At 34.8% G+C, this 25103-nt stretch overlaps 2 protein-coding genes across 2 annotated transcripts in view; both read right to left on the reverse strand.

The window, feature by feature from the left end:
- The window catches only part of LOC138328847 (bridge-like lipid transfer protein family member 3B), a 43715-nt gene extending 35338 nt beyond the window's left edge, over nucleotides 1–8377 (reverse strand). Inside the window, exons 1-2 of the mRNA XM_069275570.1 lie at nucleotides 8364–8377; nucleotides 7895–8223 (exon numbers count right to left, since the gene is read on the reverse strand). Of these exons, the coding sequence (XP_069131671.1) occupies nucleotides 7895–8223; nucleotides 8364–8377 (343 nt within the window). The remainder of the gene's footprint in view (nucleotides 1–7894; nucleotides 8224–8363) is intronic.
- The window catches only part of LOC138330246 (bridge-like lipid transfer protein family member 3B), a 93499-nt gene that overhangs the window by 48501 nt on the left and 19895 nt on the right, over nucleotides 1–25103 (reverse strand). Inside the window, exons 7-10 of the mRNA XM_069277716.1 lie at nucleotides 22928–23091; nucleotides 22315–22489; nucleotides 21452–21553; nucleotides 8487–8969 (exon numbers count right to left, since the gene is read on the reverse strand). Coding sequence (XP_069133817.1) covers nucleotides 8487–8969; nucleotides 21452–21553; nucleotides 22315–22489; nucleotides 22928–23091 — 924 coding nt within the window. The remainder of the gene's footprint in view (nucleotides 1–8486; nucleotides 8970–21451; nucleotides 21554–22314; nucleotides 22490–22927; nucleotides 23092–25103) is intronic.

Raw genomic sequence — 25103 nt, forward strand, 5'->3', positions numbered from 1 at the left:
CATTTATATATACATGTATATTGCATTTTTCATAAAATTTCAATTTTGAAACAAAAATACAGTACATATATTATGTACCGGTCAGCTAGGATACAGAGTTTCTGTTCTTGATCGTCATGATCATAGAAGAAACCTGGTCCACCTCAGAATTAAGACCACCTCGCTATTAAGACCACTTTTACTCAGACCACTGGGTGGTTTTAAAAGATAGGTTTTAATGTAAATACTGTTATACATATTCTCAACACATGTTATATAATGTTTCTGACGTCCCTTGCTCATACACATTAATTTTCATTTACAGCGGTTCGGAGCGGTAGGGAGCTGGGTTTTCGAGAAAAATATTTCAAAGATTAAAGGATAGATAACCACCCCATATATACATCTCTTCGTATCTGTAGCAGTGCGCAGCCAAGCGTGAAGGTGTGATACATTGATCATGACCACATCAAAACAATAAGCAGTGATCTAGAGATGGCTGTTCTATTGTTTAGAGGATTCAAGTGTTTCAAGTTTTTATTTCATCCAAATGCATAACAAGCATATAGGGAACAGTACAATTATTATCATTATAATATGACATACAATGTATACAAGTATAAGATGGCGGAGGACAATATTTCAGTATTTCAATATACTAATAAGCTACATATGTATAAAAGACGTGATCACAACAGAACCTACGTTGATGCTGACGGCAAATACAAAGCAATTTTATCATTTAATTAATTGTGAGCAGAGTTTTTCTTTTCTCTGTTGCACGAAACAAAAAGTTACCCAACATATTCAAAATTTTAACATCTTTACTAGAGAATAATTCTATAAACTTATGCACGCTTGGTCTATGATAAAAATATCTGTTAATGTATTTTTCTCTTAATTCAGAATATGCCGGACAGAGAAGAACAAAATGTACTTCATCTTCGACGTCATTTTTATCACATAATGAACAAGTCCTTTGATTTCTAGGAATATTATTATAACGTCCGGATTCGATATTAAGACTATGACATTGCATACGGAATTGGCTTAAAAACTTCTTGAATTTATGATTTACAGGCTTAATTAAATAGAACTGTGTACAAAAATTATGAACAATATGTTTATACAAATAACATTTAGGAGATACATCAAACGCACTATATAATTCTTGAACAAGAACATCATTAATACGTTGGTGGTATATTTGCAAAAAATGATTTTCATTTAAAACACATTGATTTTTCCAAACATATCCAAATCCCAAACTACAAAGTTCGTGCTTAATATGATAGACCCAATTCGTTTTACAATTAGGTTTTCTGCTATTCAATTCGACTAGTGCATCATAACAAGATTTCAGAATGCAATTGTTTGTTTTCAATAGTTTTAACCAATATTTCATAACAGCTGTCTTACGTTGAACATACAATGAATATCTACCCGTTTCGAAAAACACCATAGATGTATTGACTGTTTTTCTAACATTAAGTATGTCTTTAAGGAAAAGGAGGTGAATTTTTTCAACTTGGGGGCGAAACATCTAGCCCCCACACTTCACAACCATAATTTAATATGCATGTAACATATGTAACAAATAAGGATAATTTTGTTTCTGTGTTAAGGCTAAAGTTTTTCATTTTTCTTTTTAATTAAAAGTATGCTTTCCTGCCTTGAGACGCTAATGTATCTTGTGCTACAGCAAATCTTCCATTAAAATTAAAAACCAAACCCAGGTAACAAAACTTATCAACAATTTCTATAGATTTATCATTGAAAGTCCATTTTTCACCAGGTAATATTCTTCTCCTTTTCCTAAATATAACAATTTTTTGTTTTATCTGTGTTTACTTTTAAATTCCATTTAACCGTATAAGTCTGTAGACAGTTGAGCATATGCTAGAGGTCAGTAGCGTCTTCGGAAAATTAGACTGTATCATCTGCATACATTAGCATAAAAAGGTTAAGTAACTGTAAGGGGTAACTTTGACAATCCGAGTTTATAAATTCACTTTCCATATCATTTACAAATAAAGAATATAGCATGGGAGACAAAGATTCCCCTTGTAATAAACCGACATGCAAATCGAACATGGCGGATAGTTTACCATTTAGTTTCACGCATGAACGTACATTATCATAAATTGATGAAATTACATTAAGTAATCGCCCTCTACAACCACTTTTCCAAAGTTTATGCCATAAATATCGATGATTAATACTATCAAAAGCCTTACTGTAATCAATAAAAGCACAATATAGTCGTTTGTTTTGCTCTATAGAATTAATAATTAAACTTTGCAACGCAAAGATAGCATCACTAGTACCAAACCCAGGCTTAAAACCAAATTGTGCATCGGTGACAATATCTTCACGAGCACTCCACTTTAACAAGCGCTTATTTAACAAGGACGTAAATAATTTAGCTAAATGACTAATTAACGTTATACCTCTATAATTGTTAACATTATTAATATCCCTCTTTTTATGCAGAGGAATTATGACACCTTGGGCCCATGACTCTGGAAAATAACCAATTTGTAACATGGTATTAAATAATTTTAACAAAACTGGTAAAAACATATTTTTTATATTCAATGAAGTATTCGTTAAGAACCATATCGATGCCAGCAGCTTTGCCCTTAGGCAGAGCCTTAATTACTTCAGCTATTTCCTCAATAAAAATCTACATCTAACTCTGGATATACACACTCACAAGGTTAAGTGTCATTTTATAACGAAATCTTATCGTTTGGTTGTTTATGCAAATTAAATGAAAAAATTCGGAGGTGTTTAAAATATAAATGAAATTGTAATACATGTACGTACTATTCTGTACTAGGCAAATGTACTAATATAATTTGTAACACAATGTTTTTTTTTTCAGAGTAGATTATCATGTCAAAGTAAAATTGCTGAGTGAATCTGCTATAATATATATTGAAACCACTGAAGCTTATAATTTTCGTTACTGTAAAGGAAATTTTAGAAATATCAACCCATTTCAAATGATTCGACTGAACTAATTAAGTCTTCCCATCTTCTCCTCCCGGTAGGAGTATGTTATTTTTTCATTACATTGTACAGATCAATATGAAATATTTATTGTAAGTAGGAAACAAATTTGACATATTTCAGAGTCAGTCGAATTCAGGTATTCTCTGATAGCAGATAATAAAACCGTGATATTCCACAAAATTAGTACTAATCTGATAGATTTGTATCAATTCATCAAAACAGTAAAAAGTAAGCGTGTCACTATCCTTCATTAAATCATATGCTACAATTATGTTTTTCTTGAACCAAGCCTTATAAGAACTGTTTTTCTACCAATATTCATATTTCAAAGTAAATTATCATGTTCAAGCCTTATGAAAACAGTTTTGGAACCAATAGTCAAATTTCAAAGTAAATTATCATGTCAAAGTAAAATTTCTGAGTGAATTTGCGATCCGAATGTTGGACCTATCCTTGCTCCAAATTTTGCTGAACAACTTTCCATAATGTTTAATAAGAAGATATTTACAAATTGTAGTTAGAAAAGGACACTGATGACAATATCTGTCATTTAGGTAACTCGTGCCGTTACCGTTTGTTAGAATATATGTTGTAATGTACTACAAACTTGATAGACATAGAGAAAAAATATTAACATGTTTTGACAAAAAATATCCTTCCTGCCATTTACATGTCGTTTAGTTAACTCAGGTTATTTAGTTTTATAGTTAATATATATACATTGATGTACTTGAAACTTGATAAAGCATATACCGGTAAACAGCTGATAGCTGACAGAGATTTTTTTTTCTCTCTTTCCCTCTCTTTCCCCTCTTTCTCCCTGATATGTTGCCAAAGTAGTATTAGTGAAGTTATGAAGCATGAAAGTCATCCTTTATGACAATATACGTTAGTTATATATGTTACACGGTCTGACAACCATTAATTTTTGTAGTTATAGATAGTATGGTGTTCTTAAACTTGCTAGATACATTTTTGTTAAACAGGAAATCCTTGATGTCATTCATATTAGTCATTAAAGGTCAAATACGTGTATGGTATTGCTTAAACATTATATGAGATTTTATATAATATAACCAGTAAGTTTTTTCTTGATATCTGAAGAATGCCTGTTTAGTTTTTAACAAAAAAAAAAATCAATTTAATTTGACATTACAAGTCACCATAATGCTGAAACTTTTCTTTATATAAACTTGACAACATAAATACTTCCTCTTTGATTGAAGGTTCTGCACTGAAATGCATTATGTGTATTTAGAATAACTTGACCTGTACAAAATGTGAGAAAATAAATCAATGTGATAAATTATTACGACCAAATAAAAAAAAACAATTATTTGTATTAGTTTTTCAGCCTTAGTTTGAGTCCTGTTTCCTTTGGATCGTTTTCCAATTTGCAGTTATACTGATAATATAACCATTGACTTATCAATCTTTAACACTCGAATCAACTCCTATCATCCAGAAGTTTTACCGCAGCAGTACTTTCAGTACTTTGATTTCTTATAATATGTCCGCTTTAAACTAATTTTTGTGATATAGAAATTTTCATTTTTAATTATTAAAATTGATGACACAGTGCAATGTTGTAGCAGATAGCTATGGAGCCCAAATATTGGTAATGAATTTCAAATTTAACTATTGAAAACAAGAAGTGTTTTTTCCTGCCAAGTTTAAAGAAGTGTTCTTGTGTATTTGTGCCCTATGTTAAATGTTTGACAAGTACATTCTGTGATAGCTTCGTTATAATTAAAGTAAAATTTTGGAGAGTAAATGTTTCTTTTATTGTTGTGCAACAGTTGTTTAACAATAAAGTCCTGTATTAACCATTTAATCAAGGACAAGCAAGGCTTTAGTAAGAGAATAAATTCGGAGTTCCTGGAGCAAAACCACCAACTAAAGACCATGAGACCTTGGTAAATGGCTCACACAGATATCATTAGTCATCACTCAGAAAGGTTCATTCATTTGATGATAATCAATTTTTCTTTGTTTTCATACCAAATCTGGCTTTCTGATTGGCCAATATTTTTTTTGCATACCACTATGAAAAAAAATATGAGAATGGCGCAAAACCCCGACGTTAACGTGACATCACAATAGAGACATTGACGTTGCGTATTGATTCGGAAAAAAGAATCCCTTAAAAAACCACTGTAATGTTACATTTAAACGGATTCTCACAAAAGTTTGCAAACAATTTTTTTTTCATACCCCGATAAAATTAAAAAATAGTGACATTAATACCTATAATTAATTTTATACCCTATTTCATAAAACAAAGTATGTTTAAATGTAACATTACAGTGTTTTTTTAAGGGATTCTTTTTAGTGACATCAATGCTTAAATACAAACAACATAACTGTATAGCATCGTTAATAATTAGTCGATGATATCACATCTTCTTAACTGAAAGATCAGACTCTCAGTGTCACCAGTTTTACATTGACAAACCAATGGTTAGTTGAATGAATAAACAATTTGTCTCTTTCAAAACTCTAATAACAGAGCTCATACAAGCTCAGAGCTCATAGAGCTCACAAAAGATGTTTATTTTCCCTTCATATTGCATGTTTTTTTAATGAATTTTAAGTATCATGCACTGCCCATCATCAAAATTTTGATTTTGCAATTTTTTTTTTTTTTTTTTTTTTTTTTTTAAATTTCCCCCAATTAAATAACCTATGTCATTTTGTAACTTCAATATCAGACATGACTGATGCTTTATTTTTTTGGATGGTAATATAATTATTCCGTCTTAAAGTCTTCTACCATATGGTCCTAGGCCTCAGTGGCAATATACATCCATGATATATATCTGATATCTGATAATTACTGATTGTGACAGTTCGGAAACTTGATGACAATTTCAATTTACCTTTTAATGAACTGCCAACTACAGTAACGCTCTTTCCTTTGAAACTAACATTGCTGACAAAGGCAGTTTTGAAACTAGACATTTGTTTCAATTTAGATTCATTTGGTGATGGACTTCGAAGCTCAATGCTATGAAATTAATATTGAGGTAATTAAGCTATAGAATTATCAAAACTGGATTGATATTGCTGAAAACAATACCATTATTAAAACTGAATTAATATTGCTGGATTAATATTGCTGAAAACAATAGCATTACCAGACTGGATTTAGATTACTGAAAACAATAGCATTATCAAAACTATTATCTTCTTTCTATGCAGAACGTTGACCACAACTATCAATATAATGATATCTGATTGTTATCTTGGGGGCTATATATTGGATTGTTGAGTGACACTGTCCTGTTAGCTGAAACAACCATTGATCATCGTAATGCAAGACTCCCTCAAGACTAGTCAAGCCATAATCACCTATCGGAGCTTCAACACAACGCTAACCTCTACGGATCTATCGGATCTATCGAGTCTCGGCCGTGACAGACCCAACAGCAAAGTCGTGTTGGTAACAACGATCTATAGAATCAAATGTTATGTCACGTCTGAATTCAAACCCGGAGTATCGGTTTAAAAAGTAAATTGTTGCTGGAAATGGTTTCAAGTGCAGAATGCATGTATTTGGTTTCTGTTAAGTGGCGATAAATATTATTATGGCGTTAGTGAAATCAGAACCAGAAAGGTGCATTAAACGTATGGCGGTTCACAGATTGGTAATTCGTTTGGGGAATCATTATTTAATCAGAATGTGGACGTTTACATTGCGATCGATATACACCACTTGTTTACTTTAGGTAGATGTTTGCATAATTCATACATACAATTCATTTGTAAACATCAGCTACTGTTTTGGTCTCATGTTCATCTTTATAATAATATTTTCATTTATTTGGTATTTGGTACATTGTGTAAGAATATTTTAGTCAGGTCCCAAATCAAAACAAGAGGCCCAATGGGCCCTAACGGTTATCAGACTATTAATTAATACAGCATATAGTAGAATTTAAGTTCACAGTAAGTCATCGAAGAGTGTAGCTTATTTGATCCCTGTGACCTTGAATGAAGGTCAAGGTCATTCATATGAACAACACTGGAAGCCCTGTAACCCCAGCATGTTACAATTCCAATATCAGGTTCCTCTGCCTCTTACTTATTGACGATAAGTCATTTGAATGTTTTAGCCAATTTGACCCAAGAGTGACCTTAAATGAAGGTCAAGGTGATTCATATGGACAGACTTGGTAGCCCGTATTATTCCAGGATGCTACAGGCCCAATAAAAGGTACCTAGGGGTCTGAGTTATTGACAATATGTTTTGAAGTTTTTAAAACATTTTAGACACTTTAATCCCTGTGATATTGAATGAGGGTCAAGGTCATTCATTTGAATAAACTTGGTAGCCCTTTATCCAATTGGGCATTATAAGCCTAATATCGGGTCTCTAGGGCTCTTAAGTATTTACTAGAAGTCAATTATCGATTTTAGCCTTCTTGACCCCCTATAACCTTGAATGAAGGTCAAGGTCAATCATTTGAATAAACCTTCTTGACTTCAAAAACCTTAAATGAAGGTCAAGGTCAATCAATTGTACAAACTTAGGTGCCCTTTGACTGACTTGTAATAAAACAGTCAAATGGCAGATGTACAGTTTAAAGAACAAGATGAATAATTCGACATCTGAAACATTAGCATTATCCGTCTGTACCTTTTGATGATTGTCAAATAGCTTCCACATTTCATAACTCATATTTGACATTTATTTGGAATTTACAACACACAAACAACACACCCTCTATGAAAAGTCCTACAAGCAAAACATTGAAAAGCTCTTCAAGATTACATGGTGGAGGACATTTTGTTTTCACTACACATTATTTCCACATGTTTCACTAGTAGCATAATTTATGCACTACTAAAGCAATTTTTGAAGTTTCACTTTTGGGTATGAAGGTGAAAGACTTACCTGGATAGTTGATGCCTTCGGGGAAGAAATAGTCGGTGTACTCCATGTGTAACACGGACATATCTGTAGGTAGGTGGAGCTGCTTCTTGTCGGAGCTGAGGAACTTACACGGCGTGTTACGTTTGTTGTCTGCGGTGGATACTTGGTAGATGATAAATTCCTCTATCTTGAGTACAGTACAACTCTCCAGTAGCTTCGTACTACGTGGACGCTGTGTTGACACGCGGATTGGCGGGACTTGTTGATGCGGAGCTGGTTGAGATGGAGATCGACTTCCGCTAGGATTCTGATTGGTTGGTTGATAGGTTTTTCTGCTGGCCTTTGATTGGCTGGTTCATGAGCTGGTGACTCAAATGGGGTCGGGGACGCGACACAGCAAGTTTCGCGGGCCTGAGCAAAACTTCCTGTTTGAAGGCAGCGATGAAAAGTCCTACAAGCAAAACATTGAAAAGCTCTTCAAGAGAATTACATGGTGGAGGACATTTTGTTTTCACTACACATTATTTCCACATGTTTCACTAGTAGCATAATTTATGCACTACTAAAGCAATTTTTGAAGTTTCACTTTTGGGTATGAAGGTGAAAGACTTACCTGGATAGTTGATGCCTTCGGGGAAGAAATAGTCGGTGTACTCCATGTGTAACACGGACATATCTGTAGGTAGGTGGAGCTGCTTCTTGTCGGAGCTGAGGAACTTACACGGCGTGTTACGTTTGTTGTCTGCGGTGGATACTTGGTAGATGATAAATTCCTCTATCTTGAGTACAGTACAACTCTCCAGTAGCTTCGTACTACGTGGACGCTGTGTTGACACGCGGATTGGCGGGACTTGTTGATGCGGAGCTGGTTGAGATGGAGATCGACTTCCGCTAGGATTCTGATTGGTTGGTTGAGGTTTTTCTGCTGGCCTTTGATTGGCTGGTTCATGAGCTGGTGACTGGGTCGGGGACGCGACACAGCAAGTTTCGCGGGCCTGAGCAACTTCCTGTTTGAAGGCAGCGAAGAGTTGTTGGACCCAGAAGTTTCGAGATCCCTGGTTGTCCATATACCGATACCAGTGTTTCCTTTCTCCACCTGTCACAGAATAATAAGTCAGGTGTGACATGGTGGCAAGTCAAGTGTGACATGTTAACAATTCAAGCATGGAGTAATAGATCACAGTAAGTTAAACATGGTATCATAAGACTGAGTATGACATAATGGTATAACATATGTTAAGTGTGATCGATAAAATTAAAAAAAATAACACAAGTATTCCATAATATAAACAAGTTAGGCATGATATGATAAGCATAAGAAATATGCTATAATAATGAAGTCATGCATGACATCATGAAAAAGTCATGCAAAACCGACATGACAATATCCGGAGTTACATGACAAACGATTTATGTGTGACAATCAAATCAAACATGATGTCATAGACAAGTCAGATGTGATACTGTTATCTAGTCATGTGATATAATAAACAAGTCAAGCATGATATCTTTAACAAGTCAGGCATGGTATCTGTAAGAAGTCAGGTGTGACATTTTGCAACTTATTAAGTCAGGTGTGACAATTTGAACAAAGCTTTAATAAGTGAGGCGTAACATCTGTAACAAGTCATGTGTGACAACTTTTAGTAAAATGTGATATAACTGATTAACATTAATCACATGTTATATACACACCATTGTTTAGTGGTATGTAGGAAAGGGAAATAACTCTGGTTTACACACCATTGTTTAGTGGTATGTAGGAAAGGGAAATAACTCTGGTTTACACACCATTGTTTAGTGGTATGTAGGAAAGGAAAATAACTCTGGTTTACACACCATTGTTTACAAAGTGGTATGTAGAAAAGGGAAATAACTCTGGTTTACACACCATTGTTTACAAAGTGGTATGTAGAAAAGGGAAAAAACTCTGGTTTACACAACATTGTTTACAAAGTGATATGTAGAAAAGGGAAATAACTTTGGTTTAGTACAGCATGATTTTTAGTACTATTTGAATCCATATTTCATCAAACTGATATCTGCCCATATCACATGACATTAACAAGCTTCAGATGTATTCCGTCTTTGTATATTACAGAGTTAGCTCCCTTGCGGGTAAGTATCAATTGTAACGTCATTATTTTGTGAGTGCAATTCACATCGTTTTGTCCGAAAAGTATGACGTTACGCTCGCAAACTCATGACGTCACAATCAATATCTACCCCCAAGGGCAGATAGCTCTGTAATATGCAAATACGGAATATCAGATTCATATCTGATATTATCTTAAAATGAATGGTAGAATGGAAAATGGAAATAATAATAATAATAATGCGATGAAATGAATGACTATGAAATAAATAGGAAATACAGAATTATATAATCATCTTCGTCAATACCTAATTGTGTGCCAAAAACGGGTTAATTAAAAGTAAACAATTTGCATCCATATAGTCAACAGAAAATATTGAATATTTACATCTTTATCAAATTATCAAAGAAAATGATTTGAAAAGGTTTGATATTGATAAATCCAAAGTTATATTACAATGAACTGAATTAAAATGATCGATAATCCACAATACCAAATATGGTTCATCCCTAATTAAAAACATAATGGTGACAGCCTAATCAATCATTAGCCATTGTCTAAAATTAACTACACGACACAGCTGTTGTGTAAATGATGAGGCTGTAGAGTTTATACAGTTTCGCTAGCCTCAACACATCTACTATATAATAAAAAAACTTCTATGACTACTTTCAGTCATGGTTTAGAACCTTCAAATTATTTTGTGTGTAGAAATATTTGTGACTAGCTTAAGGCACGCAGCTTCCAAATATTTTATGTAACAGAATTTTGTTGTTTATATATCTGTAATTTATTGGTAAATACGACAACAATAAACAATTCTACACAATGAATATTTAACATTATACATTCACTACAGTACATCACGGATACATACGTAACATCTGTCATTATCTATTGTTTCTTAATGACTTGAATTAGCTCAGCACTTTTTTGAAACCTACTGAATGGGAATTATAGGTGGAGGAGTTGAGCAAAGTGTCTTTATCTATTGTTGGTAACACATACCTTCACAACTCTCACCTCCAAATCCGCAACTCTCTTACTCTCATCCCCCCCCCCATCTTCATTCCCCAAATTTTTCAACTTCCCAACTTTCTTACCCCTTTCCCCATCACCAAAATTCCCAACTCTCTTATCCGCTCCCCTCCCTTCCCCACCCCCATCCCTCACCCTCAACTAGCTATCTCCTACCCCACAATCAAATCAACACCCTCAACTAGCTGTCTCCTACCCCACAATCAAATCAACACCCTCAACTAGCTGTCTCCTACCCCACAATCAAATCAACACCCTCAACTAGCTGTCTCCTACCCCACAATCAAATCAACACCCTCAACTAGCTGTCTCCTACCCCACAATCAAATCAACACCCTCAACTAGCTGTCTCCTACCCCACAATCAAATCAACAAACAATTGAATGATATTTCCTATCAATGATGTAGATATGAATATGTGGAGATAAGAATACTCGAATTTACTTGGATCACGAAATTTCTGAAAGTCACATGGGAATGTTGGATTACAGTAACCCTATAAGCCTGCTAGTATATTTCTGATCAGACTTGGTGATTTCTGGTACCTTACACTGACTGAGCTTAGGGAGATGGTCGTGTGTGACTTGTACCAGCAACCAACTCCAGCTCCATATCTGTCAATCATTAGGACTTATATTATTACTCAAGGGAGAATTAGGAACATCATCTAGGTCATCAAAGACAAGCCTCGGGTTGATCGGGTTGATCGGGTTGATCGGCCAAAATCTTTCACTTCCGTTGAGATATCCCTGTCCACTTCACAGACCCATGTAAGATTCTATTAATCCCAAAAGCAAACACCAGCTTAGTTCTCAGTGTTTTAATAGCAGGTCAACAATCAATGTCAGTATAATATGACAGCTAGTGTTTGCGTGTTGCTTTGTGTCTTTGATAGTATAGTTCAGCAAGATTGCACTTTAGAGTTAGATTTCTATAGACTGACATAAACCTCTGGTTTACTGCCTACAGTGGATATTAAAATTTACTTGAGGGGAAAATTAACGCTAATTACACCAAGGTGCTTGATTGTGAAAAATTCGTCCCCAAAGTCATATTTTGTATTATGTATAAACTTTGTTGTTCAAAGTCTGAAAGTGTATATTTTGCGAAAACAACAGTACTGTGAAAGTTTTAGGCACGCAAACCGCGAAATTAAGCACACATGAAAATACCCACATTTACAGCATAGTCTTACCTGGTATGTGTTCTACCAGCACCAATAGTATGTACAAGTTTTTTTTTTTTTTTTAACTTTATCGCACCATGAACAATTAAAGACATTTTTAGTATAGCTGTAAAAGTTGGATCTAATTTTTTTTTTATTTCAAGTCCTCAAACTTTTATTTCCCCTGAGTTGTAGCGTACAGTACTTTGACGTCAGAGTCAATTTCTATATAGCTAGCCTCCACAGCCAATGGAAACTTCTGTATTTCTCTAGTGTTCTCAGTAAACAAAAATTTCCTGATGTAATATATTGCCATCCTACCTCCTACTTCCTCCAATGAGACAAATTTTCATTCTGATGATTTTAGGAGAAAATTTATGGAATCCCACTTACCTCCTTTACCTATTTTCAATGTGGCCTGTATATTTGTGTAAGGGGTATGTTTTTATGATACCATTTTCAATCTATGGAAGAATGTAAAAGTGAGAGCAGGCACAATTATAAATGTGCTCCTATATGTTATTGCAACTTAGCTATTACCGAATAGCTGATCATTTCCATGGGTCAAAATTTTCGCGATTTGAACAAAAAAGAAGAAAATAAAATACAAGCAGTTTTGAATAATTTTTTTAAGATTAGACTGTTTGGGAATATATAATGCATTTGTTTCAAAATTTTTCTTGTATCAAATTGTTACGATCATTAAGCAACGTACAGCGAAACTACAGCTATACAACACTGAAATCAAATCACTCTACAAAGAGAACCAAACATGTTTCAAAACCTGATACATCACACACCAAACCTGCTAATCAGCCTATTTATGATCCTTCGTTAATTAAACAAAGAGAGAGGGTGTCCTGATTTACAACGCTCGAAAGTGCCAAGCCGATAATTTCTGTTCCATTAATGATATCATTTGATTAAAGTGTTTGTGAGATTTTATACCTGAGATAACAAATAAACTGAATTAACCTAGTTTTGTAATTCATCTCTGGTAATTTCTATAATTGAAGGACTGAAAAGATTCTGATAATATACTAAAAAGACATTAAACAAAGGTCTATAATTCATCAGTGACAACTTTTATGATTGGAAGGCTAAAATAATCCTGAATTTATAGTTCTTCTTAAGTGGTTCATTAGAAACAGCAAGTAATGTTTGTTAATCATAAATATAAAACAACAGCTTCAATTAATGCTGATTGAGGAATCTGCCTCATGGTTTAATCTAAAGGTTTAACAACAAGAGGCCCAATGGGCCTTTATATATATATCAGTCATCTGACAGTTAATACAATATATAGCAGAAATAAAATGTACAGTGAGTTGTTTTTACGATTTCAGACTATATGATCCCTGTGACCTTTAATAAAGGTCAAAGTCAATGATTAAAACAAACTTGGTAGCCCTTCATGCCAGCATGTTGCAGTCCGAATATCAGGTCTCTTAGGGCTTTGGCTATTGACAAAAATTTGTTTGAATAAACACAAAAGTCTCATTAAAGTAATGGAGTTTAACACAAAGTCTCACTTTAAAGTCTTACTAAAGTAATGAAGATAAATAGAAGTTAATGTAGCTACAAAATAATAATTCACGAAAAAAATAACTACTATCTCCGATCAAGATTTATTGATGTTTTCTGAAATTAGAAGAGTTCATTAATAATTATTGTAAAATATAATTAGAACAAATGCATTCAAAGTTTAAAGAATGTTTGCGAAAATGTGATCTAGAATTGTAATGAAATGCAATGTAAGATATATGTGATTTGTGAAAGAGGTAAAAAGACATTTAAAACATGAACATGTACCAAAAGATAGAGGGCCATTAATAAAATATCTGACACAATGACCACTCGGACACTTTGACCCAGAAGTAGGGGCAGAAGACTGTCAGCAGCCTTGACTACAGTATTTCACCGCAAATAAGACCCCCCTCCCAGAGAAGAATGACCACTCAGACACTTTGACCCAGAAGTAGGGGCAGAAGACTGTCAGCAGCCTTGACTACGTATTTCACCGCAAATAAGACCCCCCTCCCAGAGAAGAAATAAAGGTCAAAAGTGGTGGGGGGTCTTATTTGCGGACAACCCGCCTGATAACATCGATCTATGAGGTCGCCATCTTGGATTTTTTAATGTCCTGTCATTGTTGTAACAGTCATATGACAGATGGGTAATAGCAAGATGTTCAAGTATCAATAATAATAATGAAGATGTGTGAGTAAAATTAAATCAAATGTTATGACAAATTAAAATATAAACAATACTAGGGCAGTTTTAACGTAAGTCTGAAAGGGAAACGCACATTTTTGCAAGAGTCACACGGACATTCACCAATGAATCAAAACGAAGAAACAGCATCATAAGCAATGTCACTTTAATCCAGAAGTTTTAATAATCGTATAGTTATTTTAAAATATTCAAATTAGGTTATTGTTTACGATCACAACTACATCTTTGTCTTAGTAAACATGTGAATCAATCTCCGTGAATCGGAAGGACGATCGCCATTCAGACTCAGGCCTATTTAAAATTCACCGCAAACGTTTACATATCAAATTTGTTCATAAACAGAAGAATTTACGTACATTCGTCTCAGCCAAATGAGCAAACGATCGTGATTTAACTTCAACGTGCCGACATGCACTGATGCAGTTGTTTGTTACATCGTTACACACATGTGTAGGAAAATGGCGCCGGGTTGAAGCCATACATGCACATTTTCACACCACGTCGTGTTTGGGAATTTGATCGGTATTGCTATTGATACGACGATAGTTTGATAATATTTCAGATATTAATCCGAGTATTAACTGCATTAAAACATCCTAGCAAGTATTTTTGTATCCGGAGTAAAATACAAAACTTTGCGGCTAATCATATTATACTGACTGCGTAAACAAAACATGGCGGCCGAAAAGTAAAGCATGGTTTCTCCAACTGATCGTGAACTACAGGTACGTTACGTTCACAAATAAACATATTTGAAACTGTAAATGCCTTTAGTATATATTTTAGGTAATGATTGTATTGAGTTAGAATCCACGACTGCAGAAACGATCTGCATCAATGATGAATATCTTTGCCGATTCATGTAAAAAATGAAAAGCCGTACGAACACTAAAACGTGTTGACCATGCCGATAGGAAGTGTTCATGGAAACATATATCGGCGTATTTAGTTGAAAATAGCCTCCAATTAAATATAAGCGCTGTTCACAATTCGTATTTATTGATAATTAAATTAAATCACCCGTGAATTAACTTGAATTAAATGACAAAAATAACAAGCACACAAACAGTTGTTTACTACGTGATTTTTCTATGCCGATAAAACAAACAAAAAGAAGTTCCGATACAAAGTCATTTTGGTGATATCTTTAATTACTCCATTGCTCAAATCCATCATCCAGTAAACTGAAAAATAGGTGGGGGGTCTTATTTGCAGACATCCCCCCTAAGTCTGAAAATGTGTCAAAATATGTGGGGGGTCTTATTTGCGGGAGGGGTCTTATTTCCGGTGAAATACGGTAATCACCCATGCACCATGACCCAGAGTTGGAGGGCTAGTAGTAGAATGTCAGACACCTAAATCACTTAGACACCACAACTCAGAGGTGGAGGGCTAATGGTAGAATGTCAAACACCTTAACCACTCTGACACCACAACTCAGAGGTGAAGGGCTAGTGGTAAAATGTTGGACATCTTTACCACTCAGTCACCACAACTCAGAGGGTGAAGGGCTAGTGGTAGAATGTTGGACATCTTTACCACTCAGTCACCACAACTCAGAGGTGAAGGGCTAGTGGTAAAATGTTGGACATCTTTACCACTCAGTCACTACAACCCATGGTTGAAGGGCTTGTGAATGATTGTCAGACACCTTAACCATGCAGCCACCACAACTCAGAGGTGAAGGGCTAGTGGTAGAATGCCTGACACCTTAACCACTCGACAATCATAACTCAGAAGTGGAGGGCTCGTGGAAAAGGCACTTTGACCACTAAGCCTCAATGACCAAATATAGATGAAGATTACCCGATACTATATATAGGGTATCTTATTCATTGAGAAGATGTCAGAAATTACCCCATTAACAGTATAATATAAGTATAATAACAAGCTGTCTGAGTTTGTCTTGCATGATAAACATTGAATGTATATGGACATCAGCATTACAATCAATCTCTAAAACAATATGTGAATATTTTCTTAAACATGTCAGCAAGATACAAAACAGATGAAAATGCTTATAAACATTGCCATTTGATAAAAATATTGATTCAAAGATACAGATAAATAATCTCTCATCAAAAACAAAATTTAATGAATGTATAATCATGTATGTTAATAACAGTATTTCTAAAATAAAACCCGACAAATCCATTAGAAGAATCCACCAAAACAGTAAGACCATAGTACAATGCCTCAAGTCCAGAATGTAAATAATATATATATATAGGTTATGATAAACAGTTTTCCCCAAGACTCAGAATATAAAATATGTATATGTTGATAGAGAAAGCCAATTCCTCCGAGAACCCATTTAAATCATTCATCATTAAAAGACAATTTTCCATTTTAGGAATATTCTAGCATAGCAGTCCATATACTGTATCTATATTGATTAAAACTATATTCTCTTTTAATTGTTAGTTAAGTAAAATGTACATGCATCCTGTCACATTTAAATGATTTGCTTCAAAAACAAGAGGCCCAGAGGGCCTGTATCGCTCACCTGGTTTGTAATGCAAAGTAATGTTCTGAATACAGGTTCATTGTTTCTTTTCTAATTGAATTTGAATATTTACCTCTAATTCCCCTATTGGGTCCCACCCCTCCTACCCCCAGAGGGTCAGAGCCAAAATCTATACAAGTTCTGTTCCCCTTCCCTCAAGGATGTTTCTGGCCAAATTTGGTTACATTCCATGCAGAACTCTAGGACAAGTAGCGATTTATAGGATTAACCTCAAATTCCCCTATTGGCCCCCGCCCCTCTTGCCCCCGGGGATTCAGAGCCAAAATTTTTGCAAGTTCAGTTCCCCTTCACCCAAGAATGTTTGTGGCCAAATTTGGTTACAATCCATGCAGAACTCTAGGACTAGAAGCAATTTAAAGGAGATGTTGACGGAATGCCGACGGACATGCCATGACATAAGCTCACCGTCCCAAAAATTACAATCTTTGTTATTACCGTAAAGATGCTCCATCGCCGACATATCATAAACAATTGATACCTATCATTTGAACAATAATATCCATACACAAAAAATAATATAAATTTATTTATTTTGCATTTGGTGCATGCACAATCAATGCTTCATTCCATATAGGACATAGTGCCACAGAATTTTTTCGGGATTGCAATTTATTATTTTTAATATTCTTATCTTGAGGTAAAATTAGAAGCTCAAACTTTTCAATAATGGTAATGGTGTAAAGTACGTAACTTTTGTGACCATCAATCCAAAATTGAATCTTTTGATTTAATGAAATAATTTGAAATAAAAATGTTACTGAAGAAAAATACCAATTGGTCTGCTTTTGTTTTTTATTGAAAAAAACTATTTGTCAGTGCACGTGGTGCAGTATCTTTTATATTACAGAAATAAATCTCAGATTATTATATGGACAAAACAAAATTCCTTTTTATCAATATAGTGAAAACAGCCACTTCACTATTTCTCAGCTATATTTTAAAAATAATAAGACAAAAAGTCAATTTGCAGGAACATATAAAACGGTCATACGGGAATCGGAGCAATATCATATATATATATATGTCGTACTTGGTAAAATCTGGATATTCCCTTTACTGCTATAAGTTCTGCATCAATCTTTCATAATGTCAAGAAAGGTCATGATAGGTCAAAATAGGTCATGATAGGTCAAAATAGGTCAAGATAGGTCATGTGGGTCAAGACACTAGTAGCAATTTGGTTGAGTAAGAATTCAACAAAATTACATTAACCTATCCCTAAGCTTAATTAAACAAGAGGCCCAAGGGCCTTAACAGTCATCTGACTACCTTGGCTATGGTCATATAAGAAATTAATGAGATATGGTGTCACAGTAGCCATCTTAGATTTGGGATCATCCAGAGATGTAACAACACTTTGTGAAGATCATATCAGGATCATTTCATGCAAGTTTCAGCCAAATCGCACTAATAGAACTTGAGAAGAAGTTCAAAATGTGTTGTCAACATGGCGACTATAGTGGCCATCTTGGATTTCGGATTGACCCGAAAAATAACAATACTTTGTTGGGACCATGTCAAGATCATTCATGCAAGTTTCAGCCAAATTGTACTTGTAGAACTTGAGAAGAAGTTCAAAATGTGTTTTCACCATGGCAGCTGTGGTGGCCATCTTGGATTTCAGATCAACCCGAAAAATAACAACACTTTGTTGGGACCATGTCAGAATCATTTCTTGCAACTTGAGAAGAAGTTCAAAATGTGAAAAGTTAACTGGCGGTAGATGGCAAACAACAGATGGCAGACGACGGACGAAACATGATGACTATAGGTCATCCTGACCCTTCAGGTCAGATGAACTTAATAATGACAGGCCTAAGAGAACTTTGTTTATGGAATGGGAACAGGGAATATTTTCAGTAACAGAGACATTGACCTTTGACCTTCAGTCCTGAAGGAAGGCATCCATGAAGATGGAGTTAAAATGACTTAAGTGGGAAATTTTATTATCATACAAACACACAGTTTCTATATATATAATGACTATGACAAGTGACCTTGACCTTTGAACCTGGAAAACCAATCCCCTTATGAATGTGCATGTTTATGAAATTCATATTTTAAAATCAACTTCTCTGTAATAGCTATGATATTTTAATACTATCATTAGGAAATTATGATATAACTTGTTGCTTAACTAAATAGTGTCTATATTTATAAAACAATTACTATGTCAGCAGGAAAATATCTTCTTTAATAGTGGAGGTACATTTTTGTAGTTTGGTAAGAATTTATGTAAATATTTGATGTACGACCTTAGAAATAGTTTTAAAACCCCCCGTACGACCTTAGAAATAGTTTTAAAACTCCCCCTATCCCTCGGAAAAAAATGTTAAAAAATGTCTACCAGGTATAATGTTGGAAATACACACAACTTTCATAAATATTAAAATATTATATATTTGATTTTTTTTTTTTTTTTAAGAAAAGAAAACCACAGTAATGAAAACAATATACTCTGTCAGTTAATGTCAAATTTATCAGTAATTTTGATTGATGTCCAGTAAAATTTTCAGTTTCATTTTATTATAATTACACATGTATGTACATTACTATATATACAATTTGTTTCCAATACAACATTAAGAGATCTGGCGGCCATCTTAGTACAGTCACATGCAATATATATATGTACTCACAGCAGAAAATAACCAGAGAAAATTGAAAGCTTAGCATTCAAAAGTAAACTACTCCTACTGAACACCCGAACTTTTCTAAAGCAAAATAACAAAAATTTCTAAGTTATTCTAATTTTTTTTTTCAGAAGTCTTTTTTTCTTGTAAGAAATTATCTTTATAATAAACGTTTTTTAATTTCAAAATTCACACAAAGGAAAGTGAATATAAGGGGAATAACTCCAGCTTTACAATATTATGGAGGTCTTGAGAAGCACATGGTTCTGCACAAAAAGCGACTTTCAAATTCTGAGCCTGCCACAGCATCAGAACCTGTTGGTAAAAGTGTTTTTCCGTTGTTTTTTTTTTTCGCTACTGAATAATACAAGTAAAATAAATGACGGGGACATGCATTAACTGATAGGACAAACTCACCACGAGTCATGATCAAATCCTCATCTGAAAGCCAGTAGGGTTGGATATAACAGTATACATCCATTACTGACGTCCCCCGCCAGACGGTCACACCTTCACGCCAATAACATACCCTTCCCTCCCTAATAACATCTTTTCATATTACAGAGTTATCTAACCTTGATTGTTTTGTCCCCGAAAATAACAGTTTTCCCACTCAAAAACATGTTGTAATGTTATAAAACTCAATACCTTCCCACTAGAACAGATAACTATGTAAAATGCCAAATGATTTTAATCAAAAGTAAGAGTTTCGATTACACAGACAGATTTTTTCGTGAAATTTATTACAGAACAGATATTCTTATTGGTTTAATCAATAGATTTCTTCAATTTCAAGTTCTCTCATCGTACAATTTAGTTTAAAAAATTAGTTAACTTTTTTCAGTTTTTTTTGTGTGTGGCACAATTTGTCTTAGCTTGGAGCAAGAAAAAATGTTAATATAAAATATCATCTTACATTAACATTTTTAAAGTATATAGTTTTGATGAGCTCTACAGATGTATTATAGGGTGTAAGTTTTTGGAAAACTATCAGCCAAAACTTCTGTATTGATTTCTGTAAAGAATAAACTCATTCGCCCCTAAAATTTCATAATGAATTGTCCCAGTTTTTAAATTGGAAGATTTCAAATGTGTCTTTAGGGGTGTTTGATTTTAGTTCAGAACTAAAGATGAATTTATGCCTGTATTTCATTCTTTGTTTTGCAACAATAGTGCCCCATATGCAGATTTCTTGCTTATTTGCTCTATCTACTTAAGATTTCGCCCATGGTGTGAAGCAGACCATCCAGCAGGTGATGTCAGAAAGCGGATTACAGTGTATTTTTCAGGTATGATATATACATTTATGCATGATATATTTGGATTATATCGGGTGCTGTCAATGAAGGGGGGATAACTCCAATAAAAACTGGACTGAACCTGGATGTGAAATTTTTGTGTGGAATGAAAATCAACTGAAAGCATGGCAGCATTTATACCACACATATATAATATCAACTCCATGCAAAATAACCACAATAAAACAAAACTTATTTCAAATCAGCAGAATTTTTTACAAATCCATTTCTATAGACTTCATTGTAACTAATTCTTTTTATCTCTAGTTAGAAAATAAAAGTTTTTAAAAATCTAATAAATAAGCTGCAATCGGTGCTTTACTTTCTAGCTAAGTTTGTAAAACTAAATACTTTGACTGATCATGACCTGTCAATCACGAAGCAGACTCCAATGTGATTGGCCAGTGTGGACTTTGAACGTATGAATACAAACTAAACTTAAACTTCAACAGAAAGTAGAGCAGAAACTTATAGAATCAAGCAGCATATCAAGTTATATATATACGCCCAGTTGAGTAATGGAGGTCCATGGACATATTGTCAGTTGAGTATAAGATTAACATAAAGAGTGAGATATGTTAATTACCTGCAGGGTTAAAAGGGTAGATATCCACAGACAACTTGTTGAATGTAATTTGCATAGCTCCGCCTTCTATCCTTTTGTTATGTTTAGGATTTTCCCGAACATCTGTAAAAATAAATATGTAATGTTCAAGTGTTATAATGACAAAAGAAAAAAATGAAACAATCTTAGCACCGAAAAAGCCATTCTGAACTTTCTGGTAAACTGTTTTGTTCACCTCAAAAAGTTTTTAATTACATCAATGATTCATCAAATAACTAAGAATGAGGTGTTTTTGTCATTCTTGCATTGACAAAAAGGTGGAGATCTATACCTCTACTGATGGTAAGGGGAGACAACTACAACACTTACTAGAAACAGGAGAGGAATCGTCAGAGAGGTCTATATCTCTACTGATGGTAAGGGGAGGCAACTACAACACTTACTAGAATCAGGAGAGGAATCGTCAGAGAGGTCTATATCTCTACTGATGGTAAGGGGAGACAACTACAACATTTACTTGAATCAGGAGAGAAATCGTCAGAGCGATCTATATCTCTACTGATGGTAAGGGGAGACAACTTCAACACTTACTTGAATCAGGAGAGGAATCATCAGAGGAGTCTATATCTCTACTGATGGTAAGGAGAGACAACTACAACACTTACTAGAAACAGGAGAGGAATCTCAGAGAGGTCTATATCTCTATTGATGGTAAGGGGAGACAACTACAAGACTTACTAGAATCAGGAGAGGAATCTCAGAGAGGTCTATATCTCTATTGATGGTAAGGGGAGACAACTACAACACTTACTAGAAACAGGAGAGGAATCTCAGAGAGGTCTACATCTCTACTGATGGTAAGGGGAGACAACTACAAGACTTACTAGAATCAGGAGAGGAATCGTCACAAAGGTGAAGGTCAATCCGGCTGCTGATGAGATGGTATGAAGTTGTTTGTACATCATATTTCATGAAGGCCTGAGCTGGTGTTGCGTTGGACGCAGAGCGAGGCCGTTGGGCAGCCTGTTGTGGGTACATCTGTCGGAACTGACCCTGTCGCTGTTATAGAAGAGGTAATTTTAGTGTAAGTGCAGGTAATATCATTGGAAGAACTTCTTACCTTAAATGATAAGATTAATCTCTGTTAGCTTTTTGAATGATTTCTTACATTCAGAGTGTACACACATTGAATATTTTTCTAATTTTTTTTCAAATAATGTAAATCATTTCATTTTTTTTGAGATACAAACTTTTGCATAATTTTGTGAAAGAGTTTGATGGCATATTAAAATATTCGCAAATCATTAAATAAAACCTATAAATGAATTAATAATAATTTCAAGGTAGCAAGAGTGCTTGATTACGAATACATAAATAAGTTCAAAATAATAAAGACGCGAAATATTGATTACACTAAAAATTAAATTGTTTCATTTATTTTTTTTATTTTAAAATGTTGATTGTATATTGATAAAAAATATATTGAGATCAAAATACCAGAAGAGCATCTGCTGCCAGTTTTTTACTCTGTTCTCTGGATTTCTCGATCATCTGTCGTAGTGAATTGGCATACAAGATGGCCGCCTTTAACTGTGTGTCGGTCAGCACCCATAGAATGTCGTCGAGAAACAACATCACTCGAGTTGAGATGATACTACAGTCTATGGAGAAGAGAACAAATATAACAACATATTAATTATGATACATAAGATCTCTACAAAAATAGTGGTAACAAACTTCAACAATGAAATCTAAGATAGCGGCTGGTTGGCCATCTTGTTTACCGATCAGTCCCGAAAGGCATTATGCATCAGTCCTAAAAGGTACAATGCACAACTAGGGTACAAGGGGAACCTACATATAAAATTTGAGAAAGATCCCTTCAGTACTTTCTGAGAAATAGCGGTAACAAACTTTAACTATCAAAATCCAATATGGCTGTCGGTCGGCCATCTTGTAGACCGATCGGTCCCAAAATGCAATATGCACAACAAGGGTCCTAGGGGAACCTGTATATGAAATTTGAGAAAGATCCCTTCAGTACTTTCTGAGAAATAGCGGTAACAAACTTTAACTATCAAAATCCAAGATGGCTGCCTGTCGGCCATCTTGTTTACTGATCGGTCTCAAAATGCAATATGCACAACTAGGGCCCTAGGGGAACCTATATATGAAATTTAAGAAAGATCCCTTCAGCACTTTTTGAGAAATAGCGGTAACAAACTTTAACTATCAAAATCCAAGATGGCCGCCTGTCGGCCATCTTGTTGACCGATCGTCCCAAAATGCAACATGCACAACAAGGGTCCTAGGGGAACCTAACTATGAAATTTGAGAAGGATCCCTTCAGTACTTTCTGAGAAATAGTGGTAACAAACTTTAACTACCAAAATCTAAGATGGCCGCCTGTCGGCCATCTTGTTTACCGATCGGTCCCAAAATGCAATATGCACAACAAGGGTCCTAGGGGAACCTTCATATGAAATTTGAGAAAGATCCCTTCAGTTACTTTCTGAGAAATAGCGGTAACAAACTTTAACTATCAAAATCCAAGATGGCTGCCTGTCGGCCATCTTGTTTACTGATCGGTCTCAAAATGCAATATGCACAACTAGGGCCCTAGGGGAACCTATATATGAAATTTAAGAAAGATCCCTTCAGCACTTTTTGAGAAATAGCGGTAACAAACTTTAACTATCAAAATCCAAGATGGCCGCCTGTCGGCCATCTTGTTGACCGATCGTCCCAAAATGCAACATGCACAACAAGGGTCCTAGGGGAACCTAACTATGAAATTTGAGAAGGATCCCTTCAGTACTTTCTGAGAAATAGTGGTAACAAACTTTAACTACCAAAATCTAAGATGGCCGCCTGTCGGCCATCTTGTTTACCGATCGGTCCCAAAATGCAATATGCACAACAAGGGTCCTAGGGGAACCTTCATATGAAATTTGAGAAAGATCCCTTCAGTACTTTCTGAGAAATAGCGGTAACAAACTTTAACTATCAAAATCCAAGATGGCCGCCTGTCGGCCATCTTGTTTACTGATCGGTCTCAAAATGCAATATGCACAACTAGGGCCCTAGGGGGACCTATATATGAAATTTGAGAAAGATCCCTTCAGCACTTTTTGAGAAATAGCGGTAACAAACTTTAACTATCAAAATCCAAGATGGCCGCCTGTCGGCCATCTTGTTGACCGATCGGTCCCAAAATGCAATATGCACAACTAGGTTCCTAGGGAAACCTACATATGAAATTGGAGAAAGATCCCTTCAGTACTTTCTGAGAAATAGCGGTAACAAGAATTGTTAACGGACGGACGGACGGACGGAAGGACGGACGGACGGAAGGACGGACGGACGACGGACCACGGACGAAAGGCGATTTGAATAGCCCACCATCTGATGATAGTGGGCTAAAAATATCAAAATAAATTATATTGTCTATTTACTGTATATATTTAAAACTTGCGGGGAGAAAATCTCACAATTATCTTTTGGATACCTATTCAAAGAAAGAAATCTTTCGGACCAGATGAGCAAAAAGTATACCGTAGATTGGAATATTTTGGCATTGTGAAATTTTGGCGTTTTTTTTTTTCAAAATAGGGTGGTTAAATTTTGGTGCATTAAAATTAGGCATTTCACTATGCCATGTAAATTTTGGCAC

The sequence above is a fragment of the Argopecten irradians genome, chromosome 8 (genome assembly GCF_041381155.1).
Source record: "Argopecten irradians isolate NY chromosome 8, Ai_NY, whole genome shotgun sequence".
Lineage (NCBI taxonomy): Eukaryota > Metazoa > Mollusca > Bivalvia > Pectinida > Pectinidae > Argopecten > Argopecten irradians.